Source organism: Macaca nemestrina, chromosome X (assembly GCF_043159975.1).
Source record: "Macaca nemestrina isolate mMacNem1 chromosome X, mMacNem.hap1, whole genome shotgun sequence".
Taxonomy (NCBI): domain Eukaryota; kingdom Metazoa; phylum Chordata; class Mammalia; order Primates; family Cercopithecidae; genus Macaca; species Macaca nemestrina.
Genome location: NC_092145.1, coordinates 22,053,095 through 22,076,978, shown reverse-complemented (window position 1 = coordinate 22,076,978; position 23,884 = coordinate 22,053,095). Strand labels below are relative to the sequence as shown.

General features: G+C 39.2%; 1 protein-coding gene across 3 annotated transcripts in view; it reads right to left on the bottom strand.

Moving 5' to 3' along the window:
* Positions 1 to 23,884, bottom strand: part of LOC105481423 (glypican 3) — a 458,216-nt gene that overhangs the window by 56,367 nt on the left and 377,965 nt on the right. For all 3 annotated transcript variants that reach the window (XM_011741015.3, XM_011741017.3, XM_011741016.3), the window contains exon 7: positions 6,232 to 6,391. In XM_011741015.3, coding sequence (XP_011739317.1) covers positions 6,232 to 6,391 — 160 coding nt within the window. The remainder of the gene's footprint in view (positions 1 to 6,231; positions 6,392 to 23,884) is intronic.

The following is a 23,884-nucleotide window of genomic DNA, read 5'->3' as shown; positions in this document are numbered from 1 at the left end:
TCACCAGACACCAAATGCTGGCACCTTCATCTTGGACTTCCTGGCCACCAGAACTGTAAGTATAACTTCCTAGTATGTATATATTATTCAGTCTACGGCATTTTGTTATAGCAGTGCGAATGGACTAGGATATGCATGGAAAGGGAAATACATTACCCTTGGTTCTGAGAAGTGCAAGGAACAGGCGAAGATGTAACCATGGGTAAGACATCATGCAATGGTCATCCCACCAACAATTAAATTCGACAATCAGAAAGAAGAAGACTCTAAGGATTCTATGTAAAATTTATAAATAAGAAGTAAGGAAAACACTTAGGGAACTTTGAGATGAATAGTTTTATAAATGAATATACCCCAGAAAGCCTGGAAACGACTAAAACCTTATTATTAGGTTGGCGCAAAAGTAATTGTGGTTTTTGCCATTACTTTTAATAGCATCCTAATGCACAAGTGTGTTGAAGACCACATGTGGGGAGCCCTTGGTAAGAAGCCCAGCTTGCCAAATTGGTGGAAAAGTCAAGGGGGTTAGAGTGGGGAAAATGAGATCTTTTCTATATGGAACTATAGCTCAAGAGAAGAGAACAGAGAACCTGCAAGGTCAGATGAAAACTTACAAGAAGATGTCCTCAAAAGACTCTGATAAGCACCTTGCCAGAGATCAAAGCCAAAGAAATGAACATAATCACAGACTGCTGGCACTGGAATGCCCTGCAAGACTTGTGTGTGCACTCCCTCTATTTCACAAATGGAGAAACTGACTTTTCAAAAGTGGAAGGGGCTCGCTTTAGGACACATGGGAGAAGCAAAGCCAGGAATAGAACCTGGGTGTCCTGCACTTCATTCAGTGCCTCAAAAGAAGGGAAGAAGTAAACCAGGGAAGCCAGCCAATAGAACTACTTGCTGGTCATGTTGCAAAAGGTCTGTTCAGGGACAAAAGGGAGATACAAGAGAGTCTTAACATATTCCGAGCCATGCTCTTTATTCCCAAGTTGTCTTTTGGAGGAGGCAATTTGGAGGGCTAAATGAAATGGTGGTGAATGTGCATGGTGTTCCAAGTCTAGCTGACTAAACAAATGGATGCTGATGAATCATCAGGACCAGATGGCATCTATCCAAATTTTAGGTAAAATTGTGTAACAGTTGACCAAAGTATATAGCCTGTCATTCCAAATAGCTATTATGCCAAATAGCTATTGTACCATGAGCCTGGCAGATTGGCAATGAGTCTCCTCTCCATGAGAAGAATTTGTAAAGGGGGCCCAAGGAACTTCAGGCTGGTAGGATCACTGAACATGTTAGGCAAGTGTAAAGCATTGGGGACAAGGCATCACTTTTCCTCTCAATTAAATTAACCACCATTTGTCTAATGTTTTACAGTTTATAAAGAACTTAGTGTTAATCATGCCTAACAAATTGACTAGAATTCTTTTACAGGATAAATGTGTATGTGGACAAAGGGAAACCATGGATGTAATCTATTTAGATTTTGAAAAGGCCCTTGACAAGATCCCACGCCAAACACTGTTTTAACAAGTTAAGTCACCATGGAATTGTGGAGTAGTGCTTTGAAATGGATAGGAAAGTGGCTTATAGTCAGGGAAGCACAAGTAGGAATAAGCATAGACTTTTCTGGAGAAGTATGAACAGTGGTATATCTCAGGGATCAGTGCTGGGACCAGTCAACGTTTTGGTAAGTTGTCTGGGCAACCTTTAGATGACCACAACTTTTACAGGTAACAAAATGCAAAGCTGACTTTGATCCTTTTATAGTTGTATTGATGATCAGAGAAAAAAGAGTCAGAGTAGGCTTGTTTAAGGAGTGGCCTCTGAAACCAGACTTCTTGGCTCTGAATCCTGACTCTGCCCTTTGTGAATGTGACTTTAAGCAAGTCACTCCACCTCCTCCAGCATAATTTTTTAATTATTATACTTTAAGTTCTAGGGTACATGTGCACAACATGCAGGTTTATTACATATGTATACATGTGCCATGTTGGTGTGCTGTACCTGTTAACTTGTCATTTACATTAGGTATATCTCCTAACGCTATCCCTCCCCCCTACCACCACCCCACGACAGGCCCCAGTGTGTGATATTCCCCGTCCTGTGTCTAAGTGTTCTCATTGTTCAATTCCTACCTATGAGTGAGAACACCTCCAGCATAAATTTTGTCATCTGTAAAGTGAGAATAGTAATGACCCCTACCTCATAGTGGTATTGTGAAAATGATATGAGACAATGCATGCCAAGCCCTGGCACAGTGTTTAGAGCATAATAAGTGTCCAATGAACATTAGCTTCTCTTATTTTTACTTTTCATGTTTATTCAACATTCTTCTAATAGGTTGCCAGGCTCTGAGTGGTCACTTTATGTCCTATGGAACCTTGGAGCTATTGTAGACTGTTTCATGAAAGCACTGGCAGAATTCATTTTAGTAATGAATTCAGAGGACAGAGGTAACTATGGACTGAGATGGCTATGAAAGATTTCATGGAGAGAAACTAACAATTATGGAACACCTAGTATATGCCAGATACTTGCCTAGATGCTTTATAAATGTTCCCCCTTGATTTAATAGTCCTATGAAGCTGGCGTTATGATCCCCATTTAATGGATGACAGAATGGAGACATAGAGAGGAGGCTAAGAAACTTGTCCCAGGGCATGCTTGCTCATAAGTAGAGCAAGAATTTAAATAAACATTTGTCCTACCCCAAGACCTATTTTCTTTTCACTGCATCACACTTGAATTGCACCTTGAAGGATGGGTAAAATTTAAGATGAAAGAAAAAAAGGTAGATCTATATAGAAATAAAATGGGCAGGCCTGGCACTGGGGTTTATGCCTGTAATCTCAGCACTTTGGGAGGCCGAGGCAGGCAGGGATCACACGAGGTCAGGAGTTCGAGACCAGCCTGGCCAACATGGCAAAACCCTGTCTCTACTGAAAATACAAAAGTTAGCTGGGCATGGTTGTGTGCACCTGTAATCCCAGCTACTCAGGAGGCTGAGGCAGGAAAATTGCTTGAACCCGGGAGACAGAGGTTTCAGTGAGCCAAGATTGTGTCACTGCACTCCAGCCTGGGCAACACAGTGAGTGAGCTCTGTCTCAAAAAAGTTAAAAAAAAAAAAAAAGAAAGAAAGAAATAAACATGGGCAGTGGTGTGAAAATAGAAACAAGAACAGTATGTTTATGGGGTTCATGGAGCATGAATATGGCTGTTCTTACCAAAGTGGAGGGAACTTATGGGGGCTAGTGGTGGGGAATGAAGCCAGAAGGGTAGTTGAGGCTAGACCAGAAGGCCCTCAGAACTCTGCTAAGGAGTCTTAGCTTTATCCTCAAGGCATGAAGGCAGCTGAGCTGCGGAGAAAGTATAAGTTGCCTTCAAAAGATTAACCAGGTAGCTATGCAAGATGAATTTGATGGAATCTTCTGCTTGGGTCTCAAATTCTTTGTCCTCTAATCTACTAGCCTAAGGCTCTCAATACTCCTGCCTGAGCCTAGAAGCCTGGAGACCACCTAGGATGTGTTTGCAATAGTATGTGCAGGAGGGTGTGAAGGTGGAATAGAAAGGAAGGATTGGGCTGGGCACGGTAACTCACGCCTGTAATCCCAGCAGGCTGAGATTTGGGAGGCTGAGGTGGGTGGATCACCTGAGGTCAGGGGTTTGAGACCAGCCTGACCAACATGGAGAAACCCCGTCTCTACTAAAAATACAAAAAACTAGTTGGGTGTGGTGGTGCACACCTGTAATCCCAGCTACTTGGGAGGCTGAGGCAAGAAAATTGCTTGAGCCCGGGAGGTGGAGGTTGCAGTGAGCTGAGACTGCACCATTGCACTCCAGCCTGGGCAACAAGGGCCAAACTCCATCTCAAAAAAAAAAAAGAAGTATCAACAGAAGCAGAATAAATTATAAATTACAAAGAAAGAATCAACAGGGACTGGGGGCCTAACTGCATATAAGGGCAAGGGAGAAGAAAGAGCAAAGATGGCTTTAGGTTTAAGCCTCAGTGATCAGGAGAATGATGGTCAGTTGATAAATCTGACTTGTGACACATCACGTTGGGGGTGGTGGTGGTGAAGTCAGAAATGATTAATAAGCAGCTGGAGATGTGGGATGGTAGCTCAGGAGATCAGTTGAGACTCGTGGTAATGACTTTATGTAAGTTATTTCCCACAGTGTTATAATAGTTAAAGAATGTTCATTGTAGGATTATCGACAACAGCCAAGAGGTGGAAGCAATCTACATGTCCATTGATGGATGAATGGATAAAGAAATTGTAGTACATACATACAATGGAATATTACTCAGCCTTAAAAAGAAGGAAATCTTGTTAGATGCTACAACATGGATGAACCTTGAGAAAATTATGCTAAGTGAAATAAACCAGTCACAGAAGGACAAATACTGCATGATTCCACCATATATGAGTTATCTAAAGTAGTCACAGAAGCAGAAAGTAAAATGATTGTTGCTAAGGGCTGGGGGAGGGAAAAATAAGGAGTTGCTGTTCAATGGACATAGAGTTTTAGTCACACAAGATGAAAATGTTCTAGAGATCTGTTGAACAACAATGTGCATATAATTAACAATATTGTACTGTACATGTAAAAGTTTGTTAAGAGGGCAGATACCATGTTAGATTTTTGTTTACCCTAATAAAAAATAAATACACAAATCATAAAAAAAAGTTGAGGCCAGCCATGGTGGCTCACACCTATAAATCCCAGCACTTTGGGAAGCTGAGGTAAGAGAATCACTTGAGTCCAAGAGTTCGAGGCTGCAGTGAGGTGTGAACGTGCCATTGCACTCCAGCCTGGGGGACAGAGGGAGACCCTATCTCAAAAAAGAAGAAAAAGTTGAAAGAGGGAGAGTAGATAAGATCTGCATTCTCTCTGGAGAAGAGAGAAAAGATGGAGGCTTAAGAAGGGACATCCGGATAATAGCCAGTTTCAGGTAGGATTAGGAAGAAGAACTAAGAAGGAAAGAGGCTGCCAGAGAAATAGGAACATTTAGCATCTCAGAGGCCATGGGTGATACGGTTTTAAGGAGAAGGCTGTGCACCGCAGAAGAAAGAGAATGGCACTGGAAGTCTCAAGATCCGAGGTAGATTTCTAGTTCTTCCATATAGAGCAATCTCATTTCTTCTCTGAGACCTGGTTTTATTATCTGTAAAATCGAAGAACACCTATCCACATGACAGTACTCTAAACTGTGATATGGGATACAAATGTTAGGAATTTTTGTTGTTGTTTTGCCTCCTTGACCCCAGCAGTACTATATTACTTTTTTCTATTGCTTTTGTTGTTTAGTTATTATTATTTTTTTTTAAATTGAGACAGACTCTGGCTCTGTCTCCCAGGCTGGAGCACAGTGGCACAATCTCAGATCACTACAACCACTGCCTCCTGGACTCAAGCAATCCTCCCAAGTAGCTGGGACAATAGGCGTACCACCACACTCTGCTAAGTTTTGTATTTTTGTAGAGATGGGATTTCATCATGTTGCCCAGGTTGGTCTGGAACTGCTGGGCTCAAGCGATTCTCTCACCTCAGCCTCCTAAATTGCTGGGATTACAGGCATGAACCACCGTGCCCTACCACTCTTGTCTTTATGTAGGTCTTCAGTTATGTGCCATAGCCTATCTATGTTAGACTACTTGTGAGAAAACAAAATAGACATAACGTCCTAAGAAAAGAGGCTCAGCTAATGGCTCTTCCTTTGAAAGTTATCCCACCATTGGTTTTCAGAAGACTTCCAAGGTTGCATTTCTTTTTGTTTGTTTGTTTGTTTGTTTTTAACTTTTGTTTTAAGTTCAGGGGTACATGTCTAGGTTTGTTATATAGGTAAACTTGTGTCATGGGGGTTTATTGTACAGGTTATTTCATCATGCATTTGCATTTCTTATTATACATTTCTTTTTATAAATGAGAAGAACCAAGGAAAACTCCAATGAGAAACAGAGCCAAGTGATTAGGTCAGTTCATTTTAAATAATGAAAAACAGGAAGTTACCCTTTTAATCTACCAAAGGTTGGAAATGGTGGGAGGAAAAGAAAGAGGCTACTTGAAAACTTCACTTTCTAGAGCTTGTATAGTCTTTCCTTGAAGAGTTGATGAGATGCGTGTTACAGGGAATGTAAGGGAATTGCAGAAAGCAGGTTCAATTTATTTTTAATTCCTGAGCATCACCATTTTTAGATTACATTTGGGTCAGCACTAATCAGTTACCTGCAAGGAAGCGGAGCTGATTCTTCACTTTCATCATTCCATCACCAGAGCCTCCAATGCACTCATCTTCATCATCACCACAGTCTCCACTTTCAAACCCTTCCTCATCCAGGTTTTTATCCAGAACTCTACCTTTGGGCACAGACATGGTTCTCAGGAGCTGAAAGAAAACAACCAGGAATGCATCAGCTCTTCATATTTCTCAGGTAAGTCTGCACAATGTGTTATTAACAGGAGGCATTAAAAATGTTCAAGGAATTACACAGAAGCTTTAAAAAATCACTTTCAAATTTAAGTAGGTGTAAACTGCTTATACTCTTTAGAGATTCATACTTCTGAACCTTTCCACAGTATTTGATGTGATGGTCTACTCCTTGACTCTACTTACATCATGCAGTAGCCAGAGTGTATATTGCATTAGATCTTCTCATACCACGGTATTTAAGCTCCTGAAAGTCTCCATGATACAACTCACTCATGAGGAACTTAAGACATGATAAGGCAAAGCTAAGAGGACACCAAGACCAGGAAAGATCCCGATGGAAGCCCCCAATAACCAAATTTACAGTCGCTAAATTAAAACCACAAAGTGCTTCCTACCGAATGAGGAGAATAGCAGTGCCATTTTACACACATGTACAATAACTACTTATAATCAATCATCATGAATATATATGCCTTGATCACTAGAAAAATTGTTCAATATTCTCCTCTCCCACAATTCCAGTAAGATGCTTTTAAATTTAGTTTGCTTTTTGTAGATAATATGCACACTAAGAGACATGTTTGTTTCACTCTGCAGTGTCTGGCTTTTCAGTCACATGGCCAATGCATTACTAATTTAACGGGACTCCTACCTTTCAAAAGTCTCTACACTGACTGACCCAAAGACCCAGCGCACCGCACGAAGGGTCCCCAAGGGCCGTTGTCAGATTCCATCTTATTTTTCCTCGCCATCTCTCTCCAAGGCTTCATTCTCATATTCTATTTTTATCCTGGCTTCTTCCCCATCACCCATTTCTCATCCTAAATCTTAGACCCAACCCCTACTTTTAAAAGACAGCCAACAAAACATTCTGGATATACAGAAACTGAGATTTTTGTGATTGTGGAAGAGGTATCCAGAAAGAAAAACTGCTGCAAACATAAGCTGGGGTTTCTGTGGTTTCCATCGTCCCTATGTTTATGTCACGGCTAAGTATACTTTTATGCTCTCCACCTGTGATTTAGCTGCCACCCTGAGATCTACTTGGAAAGAGCTACATACTACAGAGAAATGTGATTCTGCAGGTGGTTTTTACGTTTTTATTTTTATTTTTTAGCAAAGAAAGGAAAGCCCCAAAGAGGTTTTTGTTTTTGTTTTTGTTTTTCTCTGGCCAACAACCTCTAATGGTATTGGAGAAGCCAATCTACCAACTGTTTCCCACTCCAGCACCACGTTCACCCTGACACTTCCTCTGCTGCTCATCATACACAACTACATTTATTATATATAAATACAGGCTAAGATGAACTAGATTAGTGGTTCTCAAACTTCTTGGTCTCAGGACTCCTTTATACTTACTGAGAACCATAGAGAACTTTTGTTTATACAAGTTATATCAACATTTGCCATCTTAGAAATTATAACTGAGAAATTTAAAAAATATTTATTTGATAGCTTCTGTAAACATAACAAGAATGAACCCATGATGTGACATGGGTTTTTTTTTTTGACACAGGGTCTGGATCCATCACCCAGGTGGGAGTGCGGTGGCATGATCATGGCTCACTGCAGCCTCGACCTCCCAGGCTTAAGCAATCCTCCCACCTCAGTTTCCTAAGTAGCTGGGACTGCAGGTGTGTGACACCATTCCCAATTTTTTTTTTTTTTTTTTTTTTTTTACTTTTTGTAGAGGCGAGGTCTCACTACGTTGCCCTGGCTAGAACATAAACATTTTTGAATGACAAACATATTTTCCCAGATATAAGATAATTCGCAGGAAGAGTGGCACTGTTTAACAGTTTTATAAATCTCTTTGATGTCTAGCTTAATATAAGATAGCTGGATTATCAAATCTGCTTCTCCACTCAATCTGCTGTGATATATGGTTTTGGTTGAAACATCTGCAGTTAATGCAACCTCCCACAGATATGTCGTGGGAAAAGAGAGAAGTATTTTAGCAGACTTTTCAGATAATTGTGGAGATTTTTCTTTGATACTACATAAAAACTCAACAAGTAGTTGCAATGTAGAATATGAAACTATATAAATAAATATTTCATGTCCTGTTACATTTAAATCCATTGGTATGTTTTGAACTTTGAACACGCATTTTACTCATTTTGTGTCATCATCCATGGATCATCTGGAAAATACTGGCTCACTAAGCAATGCGGATCTTCCCAATGTCAACACCTTTCATTATATGATATAAAAAATCACATTCGTTAATATTATCGCCAATCTCATCTGAAAAGTCTTTAAGTTTTGGGAAGCTCTCAAGCTCACAGTGGCAGGTAAAACTTTAAAACAACTTTTGGTGTTCTATTGAAAGCCTGAATTTTATTATTGGCAATAAATACTGCCAGTTGTTTTCCCTGAACTGACAGGCTCTCTTTGTTCCTTTCCAAGAAAATGTCTAGCAAGTATTCAAGTCTGCATAACTATAGTTTGTCAGTCATTCTCTCAAGTAAAAATGAAACAGAAAGCTCACAGCTCAAATTTCTCACAAGTGCCTTTTCTTGAGATGCACACTGACATGGTTTACTGTGTAAATACTTTAAGTGTACTTCCCATTTTAAAACACAGAATCTTTTAAAAGTGTACGAGATGAGGTTTAATAAAATTGGTAAATTTTTACAGATTCAGCAACGATATCCTTAAGTGAAACTGCCCTTTATTTTTCTGCAAGTACACACCAGTGAAGAATACAATGACTACTAGTACATTTCAGTGCTATTGGCTTAATTCATCCTGTGGTGTCTTGATTCATATTGTGGCATTGAAGAGTTGTACTTGCCACTGCTTTTGAACCATTGGTGCAAATATCAACACAGGGGGAAAGACAAATAATATCTTAGTACTGTTGTGCAAGTAGTTTTAACCTTGTGGATCCCTGGATTTCTTGGATTCCCAGGATCCATAAACCATTGTTTGAGAACTGCTTATCCAGCCTATAACATAACTTCAGTTTCACCAAAACCCCCAACGCCCTCCTTTACCATTATGTCTTATGAGAAATTTGCTTTCAACATAAGCATTTTTATGTTAATTTTCAAGAATGCATCCTTTGTGTACATCATGGAATACCTGAATGATAATTTTTCACATAAGCAGAATTTATGTTTAGATATAGATTAGTGAACTTGCTATTTCTCAAGCACGTCTTGCATCTGTCCCTTTCATTAACACCTTCAGTACACATTCATTGAGAATGTACTATGAGCTGTTCTTCATTTGTGTCTGTTCAAAGCCCTCCATACTTTCAAGCCAAGTTCTAATGCCATGTCATTAATAAAGTTTTCCTGGTAGACAGTCATTATAGCTCTCCCTCTCCCTCTTCTACCACTGTTCCCTTTATCTGTACCTCCTAAATGCCACTTTCTGTATGCAATCTGGTATTATTTGTACATATGACTTCTCTCTACCACCATTCTATGAGCTGCCCAGGGGTTTAATCTTATATATCTTTGAACCCCAGAGCATTTAAGGCAGTGTCTAGCACATAGTAGGCACTCAATATATGTGCTATTGAACTGAAGCAAAATGAAGTGTTACGGTATCTTTAATTCTTTAAAAGCTATTTCCACAACCTTATGAAAAAGGAGAAAGTCAAGGTCCAGATTAATTATAGAAGAAGAATTTGTGAATGAATAGCTAAACATTTTTGGAGGACCTTGGCTAAGACCTGTAGCTAATCTTTGAGAGGCCATTTCCAACCTGTGTGCAATCCCCCCACTATTCTTGAGTAGCTCAGTTTAAAACAAAGTGCAATTAAACAAAAACCCTTTAAAACTTTGTCAGTGAAGTTACTTCTTTAGGTATTAAATCATTCCCATTCTGGTGACAAATTCAGCGTGGAAGAAGGATTACAGTAGACTTTTAAGCCATTTTACACAGACAGCCGCTGATAAACCTAACTGTCACACATTAACAAAACAAACCCAAACCTAGAAATCTATTGTTAATGCAAAAATCTTAAAGAAGAGACTGAAACTCCAGAGTGTTGAAAGAAGGGTAATGGGTCAGAGAGGAGGAATTGCCAGCAAGGAGTGGATTTAGCACAGCCTGGAATTTGGCCCAGAAATCCAATTGCCTAATTACAATTCACAATATTGACCTTTTTGTTCCCTCTCTCAGTCTTTCAGACTGAACATTCACTTTATGAAAAGAAAATTATGAGGGACTTGCACACAAAAGGAGGTAACTTTAGGGGCCTAATGCTTTTTATTAACTGCCATTTTCAAAGGACACTGTCCTGTTAGGTTTTTAAAAGCCAGGGCATACAATAATGATTATCAATGTAAACTATCATATTAAAACTTACATCTGAGTATTTCATTCCACTATCCCCATAGACATTCTGTTAACCTGACACTTCTGCTGTGCATTACTTTGCATACAGAGGACACCTTAGTGGAAGTGCACAAGGCCCTTCACATTCCAGCTTTTTCTATAGCCACTACTGTCTGTGCAACTCTGTTTTAGCCACTGAGACTACCAAAGTTGCCTAAGCATACAATCAACTTTCTTTTAGAATCTAATATTTTAAATATGCAAGTATCAAATATAGAAAAGTGAAAGGAAAAAGAAACAAGGAAGAAAACCCCTAATTCCCAAACTTAAATAAACAATGTTTGTGTTTTCAAAGGTCAGCACTTTTTAATGCTTGTTTTTCAATTGAACTTGTATTTGGGAAGCAGATTGACTTGAGCTAGAATACTACTTTTTCTACTTATTAAAATTGTATTTTCAGACAAGCTGCTTAATCTCCCTAAACCTCAGTGTCCTCATCTATAAAATGAGGGAAATAATGCCTGCCTCACAGAATTGTTATAATAAGTAAATGTGATAAACGTCATACTTTACATGGGATAATGCATCTATCCATTAAGGGATCTATCAACATTTACTTAACCATTTTCCTAATATTGATATTTGCATTGTTTCCTGTTATTCTGCTTTTATAAACAAAAATGTAATCATCAGGAACATTCACATAACTCTTTCCATATTTTGGATTATTTCCTTAGTAAGGATACTGGGTCAAAGGGTATGTACATACTTACACATTAAGGGAGTGATTCTCTAAATTCCATAAGAATCACCAGGATGCTTATTAAAAACTTAGCCATGCTAAACTCTTATACATGTTGATAGTAATGTAAATTAGCACAAGCATTATGGAAAACAATATGGAGGTTTCTCAAAAAACTAAAAATAGAACTACTCTATGGTCCAGTAATCCCACTACTGGGTATTTATTCAAAGGAAAAGAAATGAGCATATTGAAGAGATATCAGCACCCCCATGTTTATTGCAGCACTAGTCACAATAGCCAAGATTTGGAATCAATCTGTAATGTCCATCAACAGATGAATGGATGAAGAAAATGTGGTACATATACACAATGGAATAATATTTGGCCATAATAAATAATGAAATCCTGTCATTTGAGGCCAGATGGATGAGCCTGGAGGACATTATGTTAAGTGAAATAAGTCAGGCGTAGAAAGATAAGCACCCCACATTCTCGCTCGTATGTAGGAGCTAAAAAAACGTTGTGCTAATAGAAGTAGAGAATAGTGGTTACTAGAGTCTGGGAAGGGTAGAATAGGGAGAAATTGGTCAATAGATACAAAATTACAGCTAGATAGGAGGAATTCGTTCTAGTGTTCTATAACAGGGTCCCCACACTGCAGGAGGTGAGTAGCAAGTGAGCCCCTGACTTCCACCGTCTATCAGATCAGCAGCAGCATTAGATTCTCATAGGAATGGGAGCCCTATTGTGAACTACATATGCAAAGGATCTAGGTGGCACTCCTTATGAGAATCTAATGCCTGATGATCTGAGGTGGAACAGTTTCATTCCGAAACCATCACACCCCTGGTCCGTGGCAAAATTGTCTTCTATGAAACTGGTCCCTGGTGCCAAAAAGGTTGGGGACCACCGTTCTATACTACTGTAAGATGCATATGGTTAATAATAATTTATTGTATATTTTCTAAAAGCTAGAAGAGAGTATTTGAATGTCCACAACACAAATAATAAATGTTTGAGGTGATATGCTAATTACTCTGATTTAATCATTGCACATTGTATACATGTATTGAAATATCACTGTGTCCCATAAATTCATACAATTATGTGTCAACCAAAAATAAAAAGAAAAAATAAAGAATTAAACATTTTTTAAGTTGAAAGACATTTTGTAGGAAAAAGAAAAATATCTAAGATAATACGTATTGTAGAAGTAATATTTAAATAACAAGTAATTCAATGTGTAGCCATAATTCCCCCAAACACCTAACAGAAACATAAGTTTTTTAGTGTACAAACAGTCTTGATGGTTTACATTTTTGTGTTGATATTGAGCTCTTGGCAATCATTCAATCTTTTCTTTCCCTATAATATTCAGGTCAGCAATTTTGACAAAATAAAAATAAATTGTGATTTTCAAAAAAATAAAAAGGTAAAAGTTAAAGAAAAAAAAAAGACATGCTCCCTGGCCCAATTCACTCACATAGTTTCTGATTTGGTGAATCTGGGATGGAGCACACAGATCTGCATTTATTTTTTTTTGAGCTGGGGTCTCACTATGTTGCCTAGGCTTGTCTCGAACTCCTGGGCTCAAGCAATCCTCTTGCCTCAGCTTCCTGAGTAGCTGGTACTACAGGCACATGCCTAATTAGATCTGTCCCCCTCATCTTACTGTTGAGTGAACCACAGACCACTCCTTACTCTTTTAGAAAGGCTGTTCCAATGTTACTCTGCTTCCCAGAATCCCACTGAAACCATCTTCTGACAAGAGCCACCAGAGTACCATGCGTGTTAGAATCCTTAGTAAATGCTCTTCAAACCATGTGTTTAAAAGTAAATGCAATATGATGATTTCCTTTTCAGTTAGGTATGGATATCATGATCTTTTGTCTTTGTAGTTAAGGAAAATACCCTTGTATAAAGGTGATTGACTTCATTTGATTAGACAGGGAAACATTTAAAGTTAGCCTTGGAACAGGTACTCAGGGTTGTGTGATAAAAGGAAACAACAAGCCTGGAATAATTACCTAAGAAAATTAGAAACACAGTGTAAGAGAAAAAAGGGCTTTGTGAAGCACAGCAATTTTATATTTTTAAAGCCATAACCAAGATAACAAAAGGGTACGGCAGCACGGGACAATGAGATTTGGCTGAAGCTCTTTTTGTGCTTGGTCCATGGGAGATCAAAGGACGTACTTGTTCTGAGAGTGATCAAATATGTTGAAATTAGACCAGTGAGAGCAGCAAGTCTTGATCTGCCTATATGGTATAAATAATATGCCTCTTGGAATTGTCTTGATTGCAAAGATATGAACCTTATCAGTCACACACTGTGCTGGGGTTTAACATATGTTCTCTCACATAATCCTCAATCATCTCCACGAGTTTGTATAACAGGAAAGACTGCCATCCCCATTTCTCACATTAAGGGAGGACATTGAAGCTCAGAGAGGGGACATAACTTGACTAAGTTACTGAGTAATAGAGATCTCATTAACAATAATATATTTGGCCCCCCACCCCGGTCCAGAACTCTTCAAAAGAAACATGTGTCTTAGGTAAAGACATCAATGAATGGGGCCTTCATTGTACATTTTTTGCCATCTTTACTGCCTTTAGCTCAGATAATTTACATTTCAATTCCATTTTCTCAGATGCTGGGCATTAACTGTAACTTGATGGGAAAGCTTTTCACTATTGGGTGGGAGGACCAGAAGGGGGAGAGAAGCACTGGGCATTGAACAACATTGGATGCCTCCTCCTTGCTTTCCCCAGGCTTGTCATCTACTGTGTTTTAAATAACCAAACTATCTCATTATGAAGAGGTTTGTTTTGAAAAGCTTCAGACAGCTGGTTAGTACAGAATGAAAAATTCCATTACTGCTGCTACATGGCTAAGAGTTTGCTTGACTTTAAGCTCTTTAGCATTTAAAAAAAAATAAAGGGATAAGTAACAAAATAGATACTGCAAATATGGGACTTGGTACATATTTTAAGTATTTAGCTGGTTTTGTCTCTTTTGGCTACTCACATACCTTCTGTAGGCATTTTTTAATATCTGGAATCCAGGTTACATTTTAAAGCTATTAAGCTGGGCTTATAAAACTGATTTTGAACTATTTGGATGCTCAGCTTTATACGACCTGCAAAATGTGCTTTGGGGTCCTGGCTTTCCATATCCACAGCAAAGTAAACACATGTTTTACTGTTTGTATTTGAGTAGCATAAACTAATGGAAAACAAATGTAGTGACTCTAGTGAAGCCGTTTTTTTGGAATGCCATTATTATTTATACGTTGTGCACATCCACAAGGCCTAGCACATGACCTGTGCTTTGCGTGCACACTCTCTTTGAATGAATGCACCAAACCACAGCCACAACTAATTGGAAACAATTGCAACTCCATACATTTGAGATAAAGCCAGAACCCAAATGTATAGGCCTAGAATTAATGGCTATATATGCACTTCACACATTGGGGGGCAATAAAGTATAGCAGTTAAGGGCATGAGCTTTGGAATCTGACCAGCATGGATGTGAATCCCTACTCAGCCTACGTACTAGCTGTGTAACTTTGGGCAAGTAACTTAAACTCTCTGAGCTTCACTTTCCTCACCTGTAAAATGGGGGATAATACTATTTATTCTCTTCACAGGGCTGTTGAAGAATTAAATAAAATAGCACCATTCACCTTTCATATTGTTCCATGTATTCTTCTTTTCTAGAACTTTTCATGGTTTGTAATTATATATTCTCTGTTGCATCCCCACTAGACTAACAGAAGGGATAAAAGTATGTTCGATTCCCAGTATCTAGCACAGTGTTTGGTACAAAGTAATATTCAGTAAATATTAAGTGGATGAATGAACAAATAAATAGAATAATGCATGTAAAGTGCTTAGCACATTGCCTGGAAAGGTAATAAGTTCTTGGACATTTTAACTCTTCTGCTAAGAATAATGATGATGATATTAAAGAGGAAAAGAGGGGGAGGAGGGGTAGTAGCAGCAGCCATAGCAGCAGACATAAGAGCTTGTTACGAATACCTCCTAAGGCAAAAATAGTAATACTCCATGGCCACACACTGAAGCACTAGAAAGAAGGCTGGGTGAAATTTTTGTGGGTCTGGGAAATCCCTTCTGGATGCTCCCAGTAAGATAAGAGTCTGTGTACCAAGGATGCGCACAGAGATGTTTAATGACAAAGAAGAGAGACCTGCTAGAGGCTGTGCTTCCATATGGTATCAGCAAAGCTACCCATACCCACATATGTTCTTGCCTGGGCCTTGCTTCCACATCTGTCTCTGATCCACTTAACACACTTTCTCTACCACTTCCAGCTTTCCCAATTCTTACTTTATGGTTTGTGAATGCAGCAGTGAAACTTATGAAAATATGTCCCCCTGTTAAATGGATGGGAAACAAACAAACAAACAAAACACCAGGATGTGAAGAAGCTGACCCAGGATGGAATTAAATCCATTTCAGTGGGGCTCCTTCCCCAGTGGTAGAAATGTTCTCTGTAGTTCTAAGAAACTGTCCACTACCTCAAAGTGGAAAACTTCCAATAATTCTACCAATAATATTACCAATAGTTTAGAAGTATATAGAGTTTGATTCTTTTCCAAGAGGAGGTATAGCATGGTGGTTAAAGGTTCATATTCTGGAGTCAGAAAACTTGGATTCAAATTGACTCTATCATTTACTAGCCTTGTTACTATAAATAAGCTATTGTTTTATTTGCTTTTTTGAAACAGGGTCTTGCTCTGTTGCCCAGGCTGGAGTGTGGTGGAGTGATCACAGCTTACTGCAGCCTTGACCTCTTGGGCTAAAGCAATCCTCCTGCTTCAGCCTTCTGAGTAGCTAGGACTACAGGTGCATGCCACCACACCTGAATAGTTTTGAAATTTGTTTTGTAGAGATAGGGTCCCCCTACATTGCCCAGGCTAGTTTTGAACTCCTGGACTCAAGTGATCCTCTCACCTTGGTCTCACAAAGTGCTTGGATTACAGGTGTGAGTCACTGTGCCCAGCCAATAAGTTATTCTTTAACCTCTCTGAGTTCCATATTTCTTCTCTATGAGTATAATAATACTTGTATCCATCTCCCACATTGTGTAATTATGGGGATTAAATGAGGTAATTTGTGTAAAGCACTGAGCTTAGTATCTGGTGCACAGCACTCACAAAATATTAATTTTATACATGAAAAACTACATATTTATAAAACCTGAATTTCCAAGCAGGATGAATTCAGAATTTTTGGTATAGGTTAACATTCAGTTATGGCCTGGGTAAGACTAAATCTGGAGAACATGTTAAGCCCTCAATAAATCTTCAATATTGAGTCACAACTACTAGCATTTTATGATTTTTATAATTAAAGGCTTCTGTATCTGTTCTCTTAGTTGATCTATATGGGACCCCTGTGAGGCAGCAGGGCAGGTATTATTAGCCTCATTTTACAAATGAGGAAATTAGAGCCAAGAGAGATGTGGGGCAACATGTCCATTTTCAACCTGAAAACTTTCTTCAGTGTAGAAAGGGTATAGCCCTGAGACTAGCACAATGCCTGACACATAGTGGGTGCTTAGGACATGTTTGGTAACTAAAAGAATGAATGAACAATGGGTTAAGAAATTAATAAGTAGTTTATTCACTGAATTTTTTTCTTTCTTTCTTTTTAATAGAGATGGGGGTCTCGCTATGTTGCCCAGGCTGGTCTGGGACTCCTGGGTTCAAGCAATCCTCCTGCCTTGACCTTACAAAGTGCTGGAATTACAGGCGTGAGCCACTGTGCCAACCCTCTTCATTGACTTGACTTTTTTCCAACCTCTGTCTCTTTGACTGAGTCTGATATGCCATTGCTGTTTTCCTGGTATGGTAATAGCTGATTCCTGCCAGGGAGCCCTGACTCCACAGTTAGACATCAAGACAGCTGAACAGACGGACTGAGTGATTGACTACTAGCATTTACTTTATTGTGCTACCATGAAAGGCAGGTACCATCTTTCCCCACAGATGAGGGAGACTCCTCCCAGGAGGGAGTAGGGTAAAGTCAAAGAGGAAGGCAGTCATTCGATCTTTTGAAGCAAATGAACCGGCTAACCCAAAGGGATGTGGCCAACCAAAGCACTAAGTGGCTAAACAGGGTTACCGGACCCACCCAGGGAGCCTCTGCCAGTTCCCAGATAAGTACTCTCTTGGCTAGAGTAGTCTGCCTGTGTGTGTTAACTCTGGGCTCTGTAATGCCCTCCTTGAGGGTCTCCAGCCCTACTAGAATAAAGCTCAGTTTAAGGGACCAAAAGCCCCACACAGTCCAGTCACAGTTATAAAGGCTGGACATGAGACTGGCCTAGGCCCAAAAAGTTTAGCCAGATCAGGCTGATTTGCCAGCTGTGGCAGCAAAGTGCAAACACAGCAAGGCACCCTTGCAGGCCACCAAGTTCAAATTCTCCCTGAAGGTCTCTAAGCCTTGCTACTCGCTTTGTGGAAGATTGGTGACATTTTTGTCCCTATACCAGTTATTGTGAAAAGCCACAAGGACAAAATATAACTTTTTCTCTGGAAGAAAAACCTGCTTCAAAGACATCTATGGAACCCCACAGCCCTGCTCCATTTCCAAATAAATAACCTCAGTTAGATGAGGGCCACTGACAGAGGGCAAGGGTCCTGGGGTGAGATACCAAGATATTACATATTTCTTCAGGGAACTGAGGTTACGCAGACATGATCTGAACATTTACTATTGTCCAAATGCATAATGTGATTCATTCCAAATAGACATCTTGTGGTAATACTTCTGGGAAATGAGAATTCTTGCCTCTAAAAATAACATCTGTGTATGAACCACAGCAGCCATGTCATCAAGCATTGGGTTTGAAGAGTCAACCTCAATGACTGGGGGACATCAGTTCACTATTCTTCCAGAAGGCCTCTAGCCCACTGAGGATTAATGAGATGCCTCTAGTTACTGACAAAGCTTCCTCCCTTTAAAGACTATGTCTAGATCAGGGTTTATAAATAGGTTTTCGGTGAGAGCAGTTTTCCTGTTCTGGTATACTATTTGAAGAATATGAATTTTTAAATATGTTTCAGATAATTGAGACTGGGACTTAAAAAACTCTATTTTGAGTTTCTAGTTTCCTTGGAGGTCAGAGATTTTCAAGCCTTTCCCTTCCCAAATTTTAGGTCACCGAATCCTAAGGGGGAAATGGGCTCTCTCTCAGTAAACATGAAAAAAATCATTACAATATTCCTATTTAATCATACACCTTTACAGGCTGAAGCAATAGCAGCAAAGGAATGGTGCCCTTGTATATTTTTTTTTAGCTTCACTCCTTAAGTAAACATTAACTTAAGAAATGCTCAGGTCATTCTTTTAAATATAAAAAACTGGGACATGTCCTAAAACAGTGCTTTGTTTGGTAAATACAGCATTAAAGATGCTAAAATGATTGGGTCTCTCTGAATTCAGCATGTATAGCTTTTGTAACATGTTGGTCACAGAAGACCACTAGAGCACTAGACTCTTACATGGGCCATTGGCAAGCCAAGTTATATGCTGCAGCTACCAAATGATTAAGTACTTCCTTGTTGTAGTGTAGTTCTCTTTTCTGTACCTCAAGTGGTTTGACTGGCATGGTCAAACAGTGGATGAAGGAATGTGAAATTGAACGGAACTGATGGTATTCTCCAATAGGAAAGGAATTTGAGCCCTGCCTTTGGTAATTATTTAGGACATTGTTTGAAAGGATATCACTGAACACTGTAGTTCAACTTAAGCTTAGCCATTTGCAATTTGAATACATTTACTACCTTGTTGGCATCCCATATTAGGTCAGATAGTCTTTTAACAAAATTCATAGTTATTTAACATGTACTTATTATTGATATTGGTGAACATTCTCTCAATTTTAGCTAGTTAATTCTATCATATCCTTACATGTTTTTTCCACAGTTGTAAAATTTTCTGTTGGGTTGACTGTACAGGCTTACAAAATAATTTCTACTTAATATTGGCCTAAACTAACCTTCACAAAATAATTGCTACTTGGCATTTGCCTAAACTAACATTCACATCGACCTTTCATCCCCTAAAACACTAGCTGATTTAGTGTATCTATATGCTTGTCTTGGGGTAGCACAACTTAGGTTAATTTCATTTCTCTGAAATAAGAATACAGTTGGAACTTAGTTCGGATACAATCATTTTCATGCTCATCTGGGTCTCTCTCATCATTGCCTCTTATTCTTGAATTCTAAACCTCATCAAGCATTCCCAAGACAGGACTCTTGTTTTTCCTAAGAAGGTTATTAGAATTTAACCACAAGGTCTGGGAAGAGCATCATGTAACCAAGTCCAGCTAATCTGTACTCAGTGTTGGGCAGTGCTTGAACTCTTCCTATTTTGGCTAGGTATAGTTTGGTAGAGATTCTGGTGAATTATTTTCTCTATTGGCCCTCTTTGGTGGATAGGGTGTGCACATTTTGCTTGCTCCTGGGACTGAAGTGTTTGGCTGGGCTTCTTACTTGTAATCCTTCCCTATCCCACAAAATTGTTTGGTGATGATGGTGGTGATAGAGTGGTAGGAACAGCAGAAGGTAAGTGTGGGAAGGGAAAAGGACAGCTTATAACAAGCTATAGTCAACACACTTACAGTTCCACCTTTCTTTCTCTTCACTGAGCTCAGTAGGTAACAATGTCTTGACTAGTTCTAACATGGGCTTCTCCATCATCCTCTGAGATTCCTTGTAGTCATATTCAATTAACATTTTGTTAAATAAACAGCTGTTACCCTCCCCCATAACATTTAACCCCTTTTTAATATACCAGGTAATATACGCACAGTCTTAATATCATGTTCGTTCAATATAATTCTTCTGGATACAGCTATGGTAATTTCCATCTTTGAAGAAATCAACCTGAATGGCCTAGGTGGATGCAACAGGAAAGGGGATGGCTGGGAAATGGGGCACTTGCCTCCCAGAGGATGGCATCTAGTATGAGAAATGGAGATATTAGATGTATCGATCACCCAGAAGTGCTCATCATTATATTCAACATCTTACAAGGGAATTAGAAAAGGGTTGCGAAGAAAGTCATAGACTGGAATGGTAAGTGAGTTAGAAAGCACCTAATAGAGCATATGGTAAAATCCCGCCCCCCAATTTACAGGGGAAGACAGAAAGTCTACGAAGACAATAGATAGTAAAGCCTTTCAACCACACCAGTGCTATAAATAATGCTAGATTTCTGCCTAATCCTTGGGGATAACACAGAAGAATCAGTTGAGGGCAGGTAAAGTGAAAAAGAAGCAAAAGAATGTAAGAGCTGCAAAATGAGTTTAAGTTCCAGTAGGGGAAAATGAGGTTCTTCCCCCTGAATCCTTAGCCAAACCTTGCCAAATCTCAGGCTAGAGGGAGAGCAACACAGCCCCTAGGTGTGGGTGGGGTGTACGTTGGGGTGTGGGTGGGGGGTGGAGCATGTAGCAGCCAATTTCCAGGTTGGTGTGAGTAAGTGGTAGTTACAGAACATAGAGCCTACCCTCATATAGTCCACAAGGAGTTCCTTTCTGCAAGGTGCGGAAATGTACTGGAATAATACCAGCTCAGTGCAAGAAGAGGAAAAGGCTTGGTTCCTACACTCAAATAATCAACTCCGACAACCTTTCAAAGTTCTCATTCTGATCCACTCCTGATTAAGTGGATAAATCAAATGCCCTTTATTATTTTTTCCTATTCATTTCTTTCTATCTATTGCCAAGCAATTCCAGTTGAAAGCATCTTAGAGAGGCTTAATTATACTAAAATCATTGCATTTGCATTCAATTACACATAATTCCATTTTGTTTCCCAGTCTCTTATACACATTTAAGCATTTGATAAATTTTGTTAATATAAATGGTAAACTCCTAAATTGTCATGCCTTTCAACTAAATCAAAACTTCAAATATGTTGCTGCCCCAGAGATGAAATTTGGTGGGATGGTTATAATTTATACATCTTTAAATAGCAACTATATTTAAGGACTACCCTGACATTTCAGATGGTCGACATCTTGTGTTTTCATGTTTCTGGAAAGAGGCAGGAACATATACAGTGCAATAATCACTGAAGTTGTATGTAGTGATTCCACAAGTTTGAACTAAATTCTAGCATCACCATCTGTGAGCTGGCAATGAAGAGACCTTTTGCCATAAATGCACCACCCACAACATCAGAGACAGAGTGCCCAACAAATTAACATGCTTAGGCACTCACACTTAAGCAGATACCTTAATTAATGGAAAGGAAATACATAACTTCCCTAACAAGTAATATAAAACATGGAGGACCACGGGAATTTGGAGGAGGTTGCTGCTGCTGCTAATCAAGTACTTCTTCCCAAAACATGGCCTTGCCCCACCCCATCCCAGCTTGACTTCTGTTTCTAGGTATGCCCGCCAGAAATAAGATTTATTTTCCATGAACTCAACTGGCAAAACAGTTCCTTTATTTCTGGCATGAAAACATTCACTCCTTTATGTAGGTCAAAACTTTACCCTTAGAAATATTATCTTGCTTTTAGAAAAGCACACTCCTTCGCTGTATTGCTTTGTAAAATTTCACTTTCTAACCCTATGGTAAATAATTCTCAAAGTCTGCTATTTCTCCCACCTCTCTCTCCCTCTCTCTCTCCTTCCTTGTAATTTATAGCACTTCTCACCACTCAGTCTAGCTGACAGGGAAACAAAGAAACAGTACCTTCAATTGGACAAGGTTGATCTTCTCTATTTGCTTCTGCCTAGATGACCCAGTCTTTTAAAATGACCCTTGAATGTTTAGTGTCTGCCTATTCACTCGTCTAACCGGGGGACCTCTTCCATGCTTCATGTCCTCCACCCTGGCAAAATCTACCTGTCAGTCACTTAGGATCTTGTTCTTGGTGGTTTAAGTTTTCCATATTTGTCAAATCAAGATAATATCACCTACCTTATATGAACTATCATGAGGAAATAATTTAGCACAGTGCCTGGGCACACAATAGACTGAGAATAAATGTCAGATTCCTTTGTCTGTTAACAGAAAATAATAATGGTTTAAGATATGACTCCGCTTTGGTAAACTGTGCCTTTAAACAGGGCCTTCTGGGAAGAACGGCTCATCCCAAAGTAATGATTGGCAGTGGAAATTATAGAGACTGGGGAACACCGGTGAAACAGATATTTTGGTGTAGGTGGAATGTTTCTGGATATCCTTGCATTCACTCCACATTGACAGTTGTCTAGTTCTCCTATCTTCAAACTTTAACTCAAATTCTTTGTATTATAAGAAAACGGCTTTGGTACCTTAAAAATCAAAATATCAGGAGAAAAAAAAGCAACTGAAATAAGGGAACATGTAAAATAAACCTGAATACAAATGAACTTCTCCCAAATGAAGAATTCTCTTAGGAGCCAGAAGTAAATCTAAGTATTTATGGCTTTTGGTGAATGTGGCTGTTCTTCTATGTAGTTTGCTTCACAAAAAGAATTTAATAAGAATGTTCCAAGAGCTTTTACAACAATTTTAAACCTATTTTTGTAACAATCTGGAATAATATCAAGCCCAAAGAATGAAAGAAACCAAACTGAGCTTGTACATAAAACAACATAGTGGAATTATGAATGGCAGCAGGCTAAATGTAAAAGACAGAGGGATACATAAAATATACAGTATCATGGAAAGAGGCTTGTCATACGAGTTTCAGTTTTCTCATCTGTAAAACAGTAATAAAAATAATCTCTGCCCTGGAAAAAGCACAGGGCTGCCTTTAAGATCAAATGTAGTAAACTTAAATAAGTATTTTGGAAACTATAAAACATAAGAGAGTGGTTTTTGTAAATACAATGGATCCACAAGTATAAAGTAATTTCCAAGCATTCATGTTACTTCCTCATGAACAAATGGAGATTTAAAAAATTGAACGAAAAGAAAATACAGCTCATACACAGGGGAAAAAAACCAGCCAATAGAAACTGCCCCTGAGGAAGCACAGACATTGGACTTACTAGACAAAAACTTTAAATCAGCTATTTAAAACACATTCAAAGAACTAAAAGAAATCATGTCTAAAGAATTAAAGAGGCCGGGCGCGGTGGCTCAAGCCTGTAATCCCAGCACTTTGGGAGGCCGAGACGGGCAGATCACAAGGTCAGGAGATCGAGACCATCCTGGCTAACACGGCGAAACCCCGTCTCTACTAAAAACATAAAAAATTAGCCGGGCGAGGTGGCGGCGCCTGTGGTCCCAGCTACTCGGGAGGCTGAGGCAGGAGAATGGCGGGAACCCGGGAGGCGGAGCTTGCAGTGAGCTGAGATCTGGCCACTGCACTCCAGCCTGGGCGACAGAGCGAGACTCCGTCTCAAAAAAAAAAAGAAAAAAGAAAAA